This window comes from Ursus arctos, unplaced genomic scaffold (assembly GCF_023065955.2).
Source record: "Ursus arctos isolate Adak ecotype North America unplaced genomic scaffold, UrsArc2.0 scaffold_2, whole genome shotgun sequence".
Taxonomy (NCBI): domain Eukaryota; kingdom Metazoa; phylum Chordata; class Mammalia; order Carnivora; family Ursidae; genus Ursus; species Ursus arctos.
The window spans coordinates 56,258,260-56,273,722 of NW_026622874.1; the positions used below are offsets into that span (position 1 = coordinate 56,258,260).

General features: G+C 46.7%; 1 protein-coding gene across 5 annotated transcripts in view; it reads left to right on the forward strand.

Moving 5' to 3' along the window:
• The window catches only part of MIA3 (MIA SH3 domain ER export factor 3), a 79,100-nt gene that overhangs the window by 23,876 nt on the left and 39,761 nt on the right, over positions 1 to 15,463 (forward strand). For 4 of the 5 annotated variants that reach the window (XM_026517282.4, XM_026517280.4, XM_048225347.2 and 1 more), the window contains exons 1-5: positions 830 to 1,006; positions 3,908 to 4,041; positions 8,298 to 8,384; positions 10,806 to 13,599; positions 14,832 to 15,047. In XM_026517282.4, the coding sequence (XP_026373067.2) occupies positions 874 to 1,006; positions 3,908 to 4,041; positions 8,298 to 8,384; positions 10,806 to 13,599; positions 14,832 to 15,047 (3,364 nt within the window). In that variant the 5' untranslated portion in view covers positions 830 to 873. Of the gene's footprint in view, positions 1 to 829; positions 1,007 to 3,907; positions 4,042 to 8,297; positions 8,385 to 10,805; positions 13,600 to 14,831; positions 15,048 to 15,463 lie in introns of those variants that run through there. The other variant, XM_057315412.1, reaches the window with a different exon arrangement.

A 15,463-nucleotide genomic window follows, 5' to 3' on the forward strand; every position in this document is an offset into this window, starting at 1 on the left:
GTTCTTTAGCCGTTTTTATGTCAGTTGGTTTCCACTAAATTGTGGATTTCTTTAGACAAGGGCCAGATATCTTGTCTTTTGACCTACATCTTTCCCCACGCCACCCTGGTGTCTGGCATGCATAAATGATCGCATAAAATGGAAGCTCAACACGTTTGTGTTGAATTAAATTACTTCTCCCCTTAGATAAAGGCCCAAGAATCTGAAGATCTCAGCACTGGTATACATTGCTAACCCCTTCCCTACCAACGCTCAAAAAAAGACCAAGCTGGCCACCGGCTCTAATTTCCATCACCAACCTACCATTCCACTCATGCCCCTTCCCAAAGGGGATCATGGATGGGTCCCCCCAGGGAACCCCTGGAAGCCTGAAGGAAAGGGAGCCTCAAGCCAGAGACTAATAGCGGCAACTCGTGGGTGGGATTTGGTACTTTGGAAAAGGAGGCACCAAACCAAGAATGGGGGGGAGGGTGGCGGTGGGCTGGTTAGGGCTGGACCAGAAATGAGAAGCTGCGAGAAGGTACCAAAAAAGGACCCCGTATTGGGCTGGTGGGATGGGGGCTCCAAGGTCGCAGAAAGGGGTGAGCGACGACTGCAGCGGCGCGGAGGGCTGACCGCGAAGGGACCGGGCCATGCAGGGGAGACATGAGGGCTGGCGGCGGGGGCGGAGAACGGAGGAACGCGCGAGGCAGAGGGTCGCAGCCCCTCGCCGCGGCGGTGCTGACGTGTCGGCCGGGAACGCCGCGGCCTCCGGCGCCGCCCCTCCCCGCCGCGCGCCCCGCCCGCCGCGCTCCGCCCTCGGCCCCGCCTGCCGGCGCCCGCCCGGCCTCGCCTCCGCCTCCGCGCCGCCGGCTCCCCCGCGGTGACCACAACATGGCTGCGGCGCCGGGGCTGCTCTTCTGGCTGCTCCTGCTCGGGCCGCTCTGGCGGGTGCCGGGCCAGCCGCACGCGGACACGAGCCGGCGCTTCGCGGAGCACAAATTGTGCGCGGACGAGGAGTGCAGCAGTGAGTGGCAGGAGGGCGGTGGCGGCGGAGCCGCGCGGGGGCGGGAGCTGGGCAGCCCCGCGAGCGGGCCGGGGGCGCAGGCCGGGCGGGCGCGGCGCCGGGGTGGGCGAGCGCCGGCGCCCCGCGCTGTCCTTTCGGCTCTCGGCGCCCCCGGGCCCTGGCGGGGGGCTGCGCCTCCCACTTGTTGCCAGCGTTTCCTTTCCCTGTGCTGATCTGGCTGGGTTTGGGGCTGGCGGTGGCCGTGGCCCCCGGTTTCCCCAGGGACGGCTCGAAGCACCCGCTCCCCGCCCGGCCCCGAGGGGAGACCGAGCAGTTGGGGTGCGCGCCGCGCGCCCTGGGCTCACCGCGCCGCAGCAAGCGCTCTCCTGCCCCCGCCGCGGGGACCTGGGTGGGTGCAGTCGGGGCGCAGATGCGCCGAGGGCTCGGCGGGTGCGTTCCTGGCCGCAGGTTGATGGTGGGGCTCGGGAAGGGCGCTGGCGGTACCCCTTCGCCCTACTGCTTCTCTCGGATTTGGGGCTCGTACCGCCTTTTGACAGGGATTGGAGTTTGGGTTTGGGACGAGCCCGGAGTCCAAGCATGCAGTGTATTCCAAGGTCTCCGCCTCGGCTGTGCTTCAGTCCTGTCATTTCTGTGCTTAGAAGTCTCCTTGCAAACAGCCAGGCAGGGAGGGCACCTTAAGGAAGGCCAAAATCTTTCGCTCTTGAAAGAGGCCAAGAATCTCTGCCTCGGCCACCTGGGACCGGCAGCCTCCTCTTTGCGCAGGAAGCGGAATTGTGCCCCAGTCCTAGATTGGGGGTGGGGGATGGACTGTGGGCGGCGAGGAGGACTGAGATCTCCAGAGGCAGATGAAGAGGATTCGTAAAGTAATCATAAAAAATATTTATTCGTTTTCGTAAACCTGACCAGCCTTAGCCTTAGTCACTTGTGTTGTTGGAATCTCTTCCCATGTGTTTGTGGGACCGGGATCATTCTTACGGCCTCCCGGAGGGTCTCGAATAACCTTGTAACTTAGTGATAAACCGCGTTCGGAAACGGTTGTTCATAAATTGTAAACAATACATGTAGAAAACTGTTCTTGCTGAAAAGGCTGTATGCCTACAGTTTAGCTATTTATATTCAAATTGATGCTATTCGAAAACAAATTTCCTAGTTGGAAGAGTTTGTATCGCCGCAACGCCCGTGAACGGGAAGCCAGGAGGCATCTCTGCGTTAAGCCATTCCTGGAGGTAACCTAGGGCTGAAGCACATCAACGAACACGACAAAAGTGGAGCAACTTCCACACTTTTCCCTTTCAGTTTTCCCTGAGCAAACCCAGATGATTAGCAAGCAGGGTTGGCTAAGACAAAATGTTTGCCCTTCTTTGCTTTCAAGCACTTCCCTGCTTGGGTTCCTCCAAACCAGTTACCTGGAGAATCACATCGCTGATGCTTCCCCAGGACGGAGACTTGGTGCTGGAAGGGCCCTTACTTGTCACATAAGTTGAGAAATGGCATGTGTCCAAACAGATACAACCAAAACACAACAGGCGGCAGCCCAGCAGGGTCTGGGACTGTGTTGCATTAAGTATCTCGTAAGGTGTGTGTGTGTGAGAGAGGGAGCTGTCTGTACTTTTAGGAAAGTTGTATCACAGTGTGCGGTAATGTTGTCATCTAATGTAACAATTTTTCAGTGATCTCTTCTCAGGAGGAAACAAAAGAAACATTGCTATTTCCAGTTGCGATAGAATCCCCAGTCTTAAATTGTCCATCACCTTCAACCTGGCCTTTCCCCCAGTTACATCTGAATTAGGATGTTGACATGTATTAAAATAATCGGATTTTAGCTTCAAAATCCAAATAACCGCCCTCAGATCTATCTGTTCTTCCCTCAAATATGTATTAAAGATACATTTTAATGTATTTATGGCTCACTGGCTTTAAGAAAAAGTTTTCTTTCCATGTCACCCTTCTTTTCTCTATTTAACTGTATCTTGTCCATTTCATCTTATATCAGAAACTGTGTATTTGGCCAACAAAAAGAAAAATGCTGCTTCTACTAGTTTCTAGATCAAGTGTGATTTAAGTACTGCGTTTTAAGACTGAAGGTAACTGCTGGACAATTCTCATAGTTTTGCTTGTCCCTGCAACATGTGATGCCCACTTCTGATTTCATGTATATACATAAATAAAATAAATAAGGGTATCTTTACTTCGTGTTGAAACCTTCATAATGTTGGGTACGGTGAACATTACTTTCATAATAATTTCACATTACCCCGTCATGTGATTGGACCAGTAAGAGGATGTGATGTCCCTTCCCGTTAATTTATCCAGATACTGTACGGGGAGAGCAGCGTGGCCTCAGATGAAGTCAACAGTGTTTACTACTGCAAGGTAGCAGGTTTAGCCACTTAACGATAGTGCCTTTTAGTGTTAGTTCAAGTTAATTGACCCCTTGGGGGTTCCTGGGTGCTCTCCCCAGCTCCCTATTACCTCTTCATGCGGCCATGCTTAAGCCAGCCAGCATCTACATTTGAATTTATCCAATTGCGCCATGAAGCTTTTTATGATTACAATACAGCAGAGATTGAGGACAAGAAGGTTAGAGAGGGGACCAAGAGTTTCTTGGTCCACACTGGCTATGCGTGGCGGTGGACTCCTTGCTTTATGTTTATCCATAGAGAAAAACAGGGAAAGTGGCCATCTCTCCTGTCTGCTTGTAGGGATGATATATGATGATAAACCTCTAAAGATTTTAGATACTCGGAGCCTGTGCATTGAAAGCGATTGATTCCAGAGAGTACTGGAGAAACTTGATTGTTGTTTACACACTAAAGGACACCCTCCTATTTCCTGATACATCAGCATGGACTGGTCCTGATACCTGTTTTTCTCTTTTTTCCCCCCTGTCTTTACATACAGTGTTAATGTACCGGGGTGAGGCTCTAGAAGATTTTACAGGCCCCGATTGTCGTTTCGTGAGTTTTAAAAAAGGTGACCCTGTGTATGTCTACTACAAACTGGCAGGGAGACCTCCTGAAGTTTGGGCCGGAAGTGTAAGTACAAATTTGACACGCTTTAGCTTCTTGCTTTCTATCGGCTTGTTTCTCACTGTAGATGGAAATAACTGTTTTCCTGGGGTCTTTGATGGAGTTACTTGTCCTCTCTGCCAGACTGGGGAAACAGGTGTCTGTGTGTCCCGGGCAGGCATCAGGCCTGGCCCCAGGTAGGGACTCTGCTCTGTTCCTTAAACAAAACTGAACTGCTTCTGGTTGTTATCAGCCGTGGGTGCTGCCTCCATAGGAAAGGTTGTGGTGGTGAAACCTGGAAATTCGGAACTTCATTGCTTCACAGCGGAAGGGTGCACGGGCATTAGACTTAGTCCTGTAGACTTGGTGCGGGACAGTGTTTCACGTGTTCATGTTTAAAGTTGATTGTATGCGTATTTTTTTTCTAAGTTATCAATATTTGTGAAAGAGTGACAGCTCTGGGACCAGTTACCTAATTATACGTACTGTCACTAGTCTGTTAAAAAAGCAAAATGTCCTTTCCATTGTGTGTTTTTTGTTTCCTTTCTTTGTTTGCAACTTCTGGGTCATCCTTTTCCTGCTCTTCAGACACCTGCTCCTGGAGGATCCCCCCCGCTGCTCTCTTCCCAGCCGGTTTTATGGGTGCCCTCATGGCACCCATATGACTGGAAACCAATGACTCCATCATGCTCTGCTTTTTAAAACAAGTTTTTGTTCAAGTATAAGTAACTTAGAGGGTTCTGTTAGTGTCAGGCGTGCAGTATAGGAACTCCGCAATTCCACGTGTTACTCAGTGCCCGTCACGATAAGAGTACTCTTCATCCCCCATCACCTGTTTCACCTGTTCCTCCACTCACCTCCCCTGTGGCACCCACCAGTTTGTTCTGTGTATTCCAGTGTCTGTTTATTGTCTCTTTTTTTCTTTGTTTTGTTTCTTAAATTTCACATATGAGTGAGATCATATGGCATTTATCTTTCTCTAGCCCACTTATTTTTCTTAGCGTTATACCCTCTCAGTCCATCCATGTTGTTACACATGGCAAGTGATTTCATTCTTTTTTGTGGCCGAGTAATATTCCATGGTGTGTGTGTGTGTGTGTACACGTCTTTGTCTACTCATCTATTGGTGGACACTTGGGTTGCTTCCACGTTTTAGCTATTGTAAGATTCTATTTATTTATTAGATAGGTATCAAGAGAGCACACTCACGGGGGAGGGACAGAGGGGGGAGGAGAGGGACAAGCAGACTTCATGCTGAGTGTGGGGCCCTACGTGGGACCAATCCCATGACCCAGGGCTCAATCCCACAACCCCGAGATCATGGCCTCAGCCAAAATCAAGATCCAGTGCTCAACCAACTGAGCCACCCAGGCACCCCATTGGCTGTTGTAAATAATGCTCATGCGTTTTACGTTTTTAATGAGAGTCCCTAGGAGTGGCCTGACTGAGAGGCTTATGAGTTCTTGTCCTTTCCTTTCTAAAAAGTGTGATGTGTGGGCTGTTTATTTACCGAAAGTTGTAAGAGTTCTTGATATCCTTATAGATTGTTCAAACTTCCAGAAATACCCAGTCCCCACTGTGAAAACTTTTACTCTCAATAAAATACCAAACAACAGAAAATAAGGCTTGAGAAACCTACACAGGGAAAACCAGATTCATTTTGTTGGTGTTCCAGATTCCTAGGGAGGAATCTTGAAAGACCAACTAACTGGTCAGGTTCAGCCCTTGTAATTTGGGCAGAATCCTGATTGAATCACCAGATACAAAGAAGGGTCTGTTCTGTTTCCTTCAAGTCGACCACATGAGATTTCTTGATAATCTTTACTCTTGGCAAGTTTTTTCTACATACCTAGGCTACATGTTTTATGTGCAGTGAGGTGGTTAAGTTGGAGCATTTGGGTGCGTGAGCTCGACTTGGATTTCCCTATGGCCATGGTCACCTCTCTTGCAGCCTTCTTAGGGAAGCAATGCTCTCAGCAACCCAGCCAGAGGGCTCTGGGCTGTTTGATGATTGTCCAGGTGGCATTTTGTTTGCGCTGCTCACGTGGCGTCCCTTTTACTGCTCTGTCTTGCACTTGGCTTATGTACTGTCTTTGCTCCTGTAAAGTCATAAGCCCCGTACGGAAGGGCCCATGTCTTACCCATCTGCCCTTTGAATATTGCCTTTCAGGGCAGTGGCACTTACTTACATGTGTCCTGATAGTAACTTATGCAGAATTTATTCTCTTGAACAAATGTTCTACTTCTCCCCCCCCCCCCCCATCAAATTAATAGTTCTCTGGCAGGGATGATACAGGGAAGCAAAATTAGATATAAATCTTACTTCCAGTCATGAGGGTCCCTTTTTGTCAGATCCTGAGGCACAGAATACCCCCCCACCCAGTGTAAAAATACGGAGGCATTTTTTCTTAAGATTTTATTTATTTTATTCTTTTTAAGGTTTTATTTATTTATTTGACAGAGAGAGAGGGAGGGAGAGGGAGAAGCAGACTCCCTGCTGAGCAGGGAACCTGATGTGGGGCTCGATCCCAGGACCCTGGGATCATGACCTGAGCTGAAGGCAGACGCTTAACCGACTGAGCCCCAGTCGCCCCAAGATTTTATTATTATTTTTTTTTTTTTTAAAGATTTTATTTATTTATTTGACAGAGACAGCCAGCGAGAGAGGGAACACAAGCGGGGAGAGTGGGAGAGGAAGAAGCAGGCTCATAGCAGAGAAGCCTGATGTGGGGCTCGATCCCAGAACACCGGGATCACGCCCTGAGCCGAAGGCAGACGCTTAACAACTGTGCCACCCAGGCGCCCCAAGATTTTATTATTTTTAATAATCTCTGTACCCAACATGGGGCTTGAACCCATAATCCTCAGATCAAAAGTCACATGCTCTGCCGACTGAGCCAGCCAGGCATCCCCCAAAAATGGAGTTTTATATGACCTGTGGTGTCAGTGCAGAGACTACCCAAAGACAAATGTATCTCCTTTTTCCATATATTTCTGATCTGTCTCCCTTTTCTAGATTTTCTTTTGAAAAAGTTTTCCCGAAAAGGGGAAAATAGTATATTTTCCCTCAGTGTCTCTTACTTCATGGAACTTACACTTTAGGAAATTAAAAACTCTTTCCCATTAGCTCTCAAAATGATTCTTATTTCTGTTTTTTTTGTTTTTGTTCTGTACTCTTTTTTAGTATCTTAAGAGTTTTAGGTTTTAACTGCCAGTGTAGCGGTTTTTAATTGCTCTGCCTTATCTAATCTTGAAGACGGTATTCTAGTACTCAGGCTGGCTTTCACATATTTGCCAGGTATAGCAACAGCACTCCTAATGAGGATATTTTAGGAGTCGGTGATAAGATAGCTTTTTCTCCTTTGGTGCATCGGATCTGCCTGTCAGCCTCCTCCAGAGAGATCTGCTTTCCGTTTCAGACGGAGCCAGGAGAAAACAGTGCATGCGTCTCAAGAAGACACACTTTATGTATTTTCGCTGTTAGGGCTGTAGGTAAATGGGGTTATTTTCTCTAGAGGTTTATTTTGCATGAAATTAAAGCTTGATGTATACGTTAGTATGAATTTTATTTTCTCCTCAAAATACTGGAAAACCTAGCCTTTGAAAAAGCTGCTACAGCCCATTCTGTCAATAAATATTTACTTTTTGTTGTAGTGATCACACATTTTAGGGATTTTATATTCTTTTTACTTAATTTTTATGACTTTAGTGGTGTAAGAAAGACTTCTAAGTACTGGTTGATGAGCAAAGCTGTGAAATGTGCAGGTAAATTATTGCTAGAGGTTATTTGCAATTTTGTTTCTAACCAGCTCTGATTTGCAGGTTTTTTGTGTTTTTTAAAAGATTTTTATTTTCAAGTAATTTCTACCCAACGTGGGGCTCAAACTCACAACCCCCAGATCAACAGTCATACGCTCTTCTGACTGAGCCAGCCAGGTGCCCCTGATTTGCATAGTTTTAATCACAAAATATACAATAACTTCCTCTTATGTAGATCTTTTATCTACTTCAGAAATACAACTTTATGTGTTCTGTGTTTAGAATTAAGTTTCATGTTGAAAGGAAACCTCAGTGGTTTTAGAAAAGTTGGCTTTAAGATATTCTGTGCTTGATTTTCATTGGAATAGTAATCTGTGTGATCGTACTAGCAACCGGCTATCTCTTGTGGTTATACCTACGTACCTATCTGTGTATTTCCTCTCACTACTGAGAAGTCTGTCATTTGTATTTCTTATACAGAATTTTTATTGGCGTTTGTTTCTTTTGCCTTTTCTTTCATGTAGGTTGGGCGTATTTTTGGATATTTTCCGAAGGATCTAATCCAAGTAGTCCATGAATATACTAAAGAGGAGCTACAGGTTCCAACAGATGTAAGTTATGGACTTTTTTTTTTTTGGTTCTCAATTATAAATTGCCTTTCAAATTCATCAGTGATAGTCAGTTAGGGATTTTTGAAAGTCTTTGTATTTTGGCCAGAAAAAAACCAAGTTCAATTTGTGTATAAAGTTTTAATTTAGAATCAGATTACCTTTAAAAATAGAAAAAATAAGAAAGAAAAGTTTGAAAAGAATTTATAGGAGACTATATATCATTGTTTGGTAGTTGTCTAATATGTGTACTTTTACATAGGGTGTTTTTTTGCTGCTTTAGATGAGAAAAAATTAAGAATTCAATATCTTCTTATTTAGTTATTAAGTTTCAGAGGTAAATCTTTTTAATTTTTTAAAGATTTTAAAAAATATATATTAATTTATTTTAGAGAGCGAGCAAGCGCGAGCAGGGGGAGGGTCAGAGGGAGAAGGAGAGAAACTCAAGCAGACTCCGTGCTGAGCGCGGAGCCCAACACAGGGCTCGATTTCATGACCCTGAGATCATGACCTGAGCCGAAATCAAGAGTCGGAGGCTTACCCGACTGAGCCACCCAGGCGCCCCAAGAGGTAAATCTTTTTAAAAGCAAAAGAAGAAGGTATCTCAATCAGAAAACCACTCATTGAATAGCTCTTAGACATTTTAAGTATCGAGAAATCAGGTGAAATTAAATCCTAAATATGTACTAGGCCACAAATGCCAATTTACCATGGTTTTCTTATTACTGACCCTTTAGTGATTTCAGGGGTTGTAGCTATGTTATAGGTTCGGAACAGGGATCTGCACAGTACTGACTGCACCCCCAGTAAAGTATTCGTCTGAGTGCACTGACTTCCAGCTCTGTGATGACGAAGATTTTGTGCTCTGGGATCCTCAGTCCTGCTGATCATTTTCTCGAGTTTTAAAATTTATAGTAATTGGTGCTCACTTTCATTCAAGATCCTTTGAGTAGTTCTTTGCGGGGCTGCAGAACATGCAGCCTGCTGGCCTGGAGCCATTCCTAGATGAGATTGGCAGAATAGGTGGTGTCTTAGAGCCAGTGCTGTTCTTAATGTTTCTCAGTAATCTCGAGGGTCATAAAATCAGCCCATTACCTGTCTGGCCTCATTCCCAGTGAAGAGACTCCCCAGGATACAGGTGTGAGACAGCAGTGCGTTGGCCCCGGTGACCTCACTAGTTTGGGAGCCAGCCTTCTTACTGTGCCTCCCACTGCATGCTTCCCTCAGTATTGAGAAAATAGCTTGGAAACACTTGTGATGAAAAGAAGAAATCATCCATCCCACGGCACTGGTCACGGCTCCTCAGACTTTAGTGAAAGCTTAGTTAGGAGAAGAGAATTATCTTGGCTTTTTAACTTTCCCTCTGTGTCTGGCTCTTTTTATGTCAATTTGCTTATTATTGGAGGAAAGGAAGAATATAGATTTGTGGATAGTCCTGAAAGCAGATCTTAATGACACCTAAACCCTGATTTAGAGTAGAGTACATTCCTTACTGAATCTTGTTTTCAAGTTGTATTTGAGGTAAGAATTAAGCGGGGTGCCCCCTTGACATCCATCTTTGTATCTTTAAATGTTTAGTTCCTATGCCCCTGTGTTTAAAAAGATACTTCCTAAGCTGATTTATCTTTTCCAATCTAAAGAAAATATGAGGCAAAAAAATCTGTGAAGACTTAGATCCTGACAGCAAGGTGGTTCTGCCCATCTCTAGCGGGGTAAACAGAAGACAGCCTGGAGGGCCCAGTGATAGGGAAGCTGGGTGGTCTTCCAGCTTCTTCTGCACATATTATTAGGGGATGAATTCCCAGAACATCAGGCATAGATATTGGGGGACCCAGCAAATGACACCCTGTTTTTTCTCCACTTGTGCTCAGAACAAATTGAGAAACTCAGGAGTCAGGCACATGGAGACCAAATTGTCACCATTATTTCTTGATAAAGCTTTTCAGTGAACACGGCTCAGGTTGCAGAACTAGTGGGCTTTCCAACTTTGTAGTCTAGAATAAGACAGACTGCCCAGCCACAGACAGAGCTAGCTAATGGGGGGCCACCCCAAGGGGACTGTCCCTGTAAAACTGACAACACAGAGGGGAGAGGAGGTATGTTCCCTCCAGCAGGTCCCAAACAGCAAACAGGGATGGTGCAAACGCACCAGCCACAAGAATTATGTTTCCCCTGGGGAAGAGACAGCAAGGGGCAGCCAGGAGTGGTACTCAGGTAGGAGTCCTTCTCCGTGGAAGCAGGGAACCAGGGAAAAGTGGATTCCAGCTTCTATATCCCTTCACTACCCAAGAAGATTTGTTGCCCAAGGTAGGCACAGAAGCCCCTCCAGAGCCAATTTGAGATTATCGCTGTCACTAGTATGGGTAGTAAGAGTTTGCTCTTACGATACTTAGTGACATGCTAACGTTTTTCTTTCTCTTGCAGGAGACAGATTTTGTTTGTTTTGATGGGGGAAGAGATGATTTTGATAATTATAATGTGGAAGAACTTTTAGGATTTTTGGAATTGTACAATTCTGCAACTGGAGATTCTGAGAAAGCGATAGAAAAAACTCAGCGTGAGGATACCCCTCCTGAAGTGCTTGAGGAAAGCGACCTTGAAACTGAACCAGTAGAAGTCAGCTCAGAGGAGGGTGAAAGTGTCTCCTCAGAAAACACTAAGGAACTCAAGGAAAGATCTGGGGCCCAGAAGAACCACCCCCATGGAAACAGTCAAGCGGATCGTGCTCAGGGGGACCCATCTTCATTTGAACCTTTTGAGGAACTGCTACAGGATAAACTAAAAGTGCCAGAAAGCGAAAACAACAAAACCAGCAATGGTTCTCAGGTCTCGAGTGATCAGGAGAAGATGGATGCTTATAAACTTTTGAAAAAAGAAATGACTCTGGACTTAAAAACCAAATTTGGCTCTACTGCTGATGCGCTTGTATCCGATGATGAGACAACCAGACTCGTTACTTCATTAGAAGACGATTTTGATGAGGACTCGGATACTGAGTATTACACGGTGGGCAAGGAAGAAGAGGAGAACGAAGAAAACTTTGATGAGCTGCCATTACTGACCTTCACCCATGGCGGAGAAGATGTGAAAACTCCAGCAAAGTCTGGAGTTGAGAAATACTCGGCAGATAGAGAGCAGAGTTCAAATGGAGAGGATACACTTGAGGCAGCTCAGCCTCCAGGCATCAGAAGCTATGATAAAAATATACTCACAACCTGGGAGGATACTGTCTTCTCCTTCACGGAAGATGATGGACAAACGGGTGTGGATTTAGGGAGTTCTGATTCAGAGGAAGGAAAGGAAGGTGATGATGGGTTCATCCCAGATAGCAAACGGGGGAAACCACGATCAGCCACGGATGACACTGACCCTAAAAAGGTAGAAGATAGTCTTTTGACTGTAGATGTCCCTAAAACAAATAATGACAAAGACCCAGAAATTCTCAGTACAGAAGAAGGGAGGAAAGCTGAGGAATCCAAGAGGGGCCTGGCACAGGCCGAGGTGGGGTTACAGGAGGAGAAGCAGGAGGGCGTGACTGCACATGGTTCTCCTCAAAGCAGTGACCCCGGCTCTTCGCCAGCTGCCGGAAAGGGTAAAGAAATGTTGGAATCAGAATTGGATGACAAAAAAAATGACCTGAAAGGAACAGCTATTCATGTTTCAAAAGGAATGCTCCATGAAGGAAAGCCTGGAGAGCAGATTTTGGGAGGGGGCTCAGCACCTGAACCGGTACCTGAAGCCTCAGGGAGTCAAGGGAACGAGGAAAAGGTTGGACGGGAATCTGTGGACGTTGCGCCGCCGTTGGGAGGTCACCAGCGTAACGCATCCAAAGACAGGGTGGGAGAAGAACACGCTTTAGTAAGCGGAGTAAAACCGCACATGCTTTCAGTGGAGCCTCTAAGTGAGGAATTTAAAGACGAACAGCTTAAAACTCGGAGTCAACCTAGACCCTCCCCTCTGGATGAAATTGGTTTGCCAAGAGAACCAGAAGAAGAGGGTCCCATTTTGGGAAGAAATCTTTCCTGGCCACAAGGAAGAGAAGAGGCTGTTGCACACGGTAAGCAGGTGGGTGAGAAGATAAGGCAGTCCGAGGAGGAGGGCAAAGAGGACCCCTCAGGTGAAGAGTTGGCTCCGCACAAGCCCGGGGCGGGCTCGCGGGAAGTGGAGGCAACAGGCCAGGCAGATAGCCCGGAAGGACCAGGTTTCCATACTGAGAAACCAGAGGCAGAAGACGATTACAGCCCCGAAGAACTCCTGGAGGATGAAAATGCTGTAAGTGCACAACAGTCTAAAGAAAAAAGCCCTGAGGTCCAGGGCGGGCGGTTGGATGTTAATCTGCAGGCCCCCCCAAGAGCTGGTTTAGGCGCCATTAATCCTGACGCAGAAACGGAAGGAAGTAAAGAAGAAACTAGTAATATTCTGGAAGTTGAAAGAGAAAGTGAAACTTTGGGCCAAGGGGTAGACACGGGGGGCGGGGAAGCAGGGAGCGGGGTGGTGGAAACAGAAAGCCCTCCTGCAGCTAAGAAAGCACAGAGAGCATCTGAAGTAAGGGACTCTCCTGACAGAAAAAATCAGACTCTCCAGTTAGATGAGATGTTTCAGGATCAAGATACCGATTATTTTAAAGAAGACAGCCCTGAGGAATCCGCACAGAAGCCTGGGGTAGAAGAACTCTCGGAGGAGGACCAGGAGGACGTGGAGGTGTTCGCGGACACAGGGAGTCAGGGATCTGCCACCGAGGAGCACGGAGATGACCGGCCACACTGGGCGCCACAGACAGCTGGAAAGCCAGCGCACAGCGACGATGTGAAGGACTTGCCTATAATCGGCAGCTTCTTTAAGGAACAGCAGTCTCTGCAGAGGTTCCAGAAGTACTTTGATGTCCATGAGCTGGAAGCCATGTTCCACGAAATGTCCTTAAAGCTGAAGGCCGCGCAGCAGGAGAGCCTGCCCTATAACGTGGATAAAGTGCTGGATAAGGTCTTCCGGGCCTCCGAGTCCCACATTCTGAGCATAGCAGAGAAAATGCTTGATACTCGTGTGACCGAAAACAGAGACCTGGGAATGAAGGAAAATAACATATTTGAAGAGGCGGCGGTATTAGATGATATTCAAGACCTGATCTATTTCGTCCGGTACAGACACTCGGCCGTGGAGGCCACTGCACCACTCGCCACAACACCGCTCCCGCAGGAAGGCTGGGGGGGCTCCGTGGAAGGTAAAGTGCCTCTTGGGGGCGCGCTTGAGAAGCAGGTGCGGGGGAGGGGGTGACAGGGAGGGGGGTGACTGCTGAAGTGCCTCCTGCCTTACTTGTAAAGCTCTGTCAAGTTTACAGTGTGACTGAAGGTAAGGGACAACAGCACTGTGACATCCACGTGTCCCTTCCCGCCTTCTTTAAGGCTGGACCATGGAAAGGATTTCTCACATAGTTTTCCCTTTCGGAGTTGAGACTGGGTGTCATGTTTTCATCTTTTGTGGGAGTCATGTTCTTTCTTGCCTCTTTGGAGCAGTCACTTAGGTCAGTTAAATTCTACTGGGCCCTAGGATTCTTGCATTCAGGTGAATCAGCGACTAAACCAGGGTGCAGAGCTTTCTAACACAGCACTTGACACATAGAAGCCTTTCCGTAAATAGTGATGGAATTGCCCGAGCCAGTACCCTAATACAACCTGATTCCTAGTTCTGTGCCCTATTCCGTGTCCCCATGCTTTTCAGACTGAGGTATTTGAACTGAGGCATATGGTAGAATACCGGGGGGACATAAAGTCAAAAGAGTAAATGTATCTTCCCAGAGGGCCAATTTTTCCGGAGAATCTGGGGAGGGGAACATTTTTGTGTGTAATCAAAGCAGATCTATTTTGCATTAGAATGCAGAACTCTAATGAATTTTCAGGGTAAACTACGAGGCTTTAAAGAAATTCATCTTTGCTGTGTGTTACATTGGGCTATGCCCTGAGCCTCTTGGGGAAAGACATGGGTTCCCTCTTTTTGACGATTAGATATACTCTGAAAAGATTTGAGAGATACTTGGGCAGACTGCCTTTGTACGAATGCCCTTCCCTGGTAGCTCTGTGAAATGAGCAAGCTTATGTTTCTGCACTTGATGTTTCCTGTTTCTGCACTTGACTGGAATCTCTTCCGTACATTTATCTGTGTGAGCATATGTTGGTTTGTCAAGGAAGTTAGGTTGTTGAAGACCCTACCATAAATGTGTGTGTTTGTAAAATACTTGGAATAAGGGTTCTTTATCAATTTTAGCCGTCTGTGACATGAGACAAAAGCAGTTGAAACTCTGTTTCCCTGCTCATGTGTGCTCCCTGGGATGCCAGCCTGCGGAGGGCAGTAGTGAAGCGACTAGGGGTGGATGGTGAGGGGAGCTGTGCAGTGGGAAAGGGGGAGTGGGGAGTGTCCGCAGGCTTTGCCAGCCCAATGCATTCTTCTTCCCTGTAGGGATGCAACCACACCTTGAAGATAATTTCCCACAAGATAACACAGAAGACAGTTTCCCACAAGATAACGCAGAAGACCATTTCCCACAAGATAACGCAGAAGACCTTAAAGTTCAGATTCTCAAGGAGCCCAGCCACTTGGATGAACCTGTGACTGGTGGCAAGGGTGGCCCAGAAGTGTCACAGCAGCCAAATACTGAGAAAGACGTAGACCCAGGTAAAGCTTGCAGATTTTTCTCTACAAAGTAGAGGTATGTCATAAAGAAAAGCTTCTAGGACATTTGCTCTTTTGTTTTTTCCCCCTTTAAATTATTTATTTGCTTAAGTAATTTCTGCACCTGTGGGGCTCGAACTCATGACCCCAAGATCAAGAGTCAAATGCCCTACCGACTGAGCCAGCCAGGCACCCCTGGACATTTGTTCTTAAAGATAGGAAATCAGAAGGGAGTAGAATACAGGCATGAGTGAGTTTAAAAAACAAGAAACCCCAGAAGGGAAAGAAAAGCAGGAGTTGAAGCGAATGGAGATCAGCAGTAGGAAAAAGGCCAGAGACTGTAACCAAAAACCAGTGTTCGGCTGTCATGACTTATGTGAATAATTTTAATCTAAAATATTATTCTTAACCTTATGTTC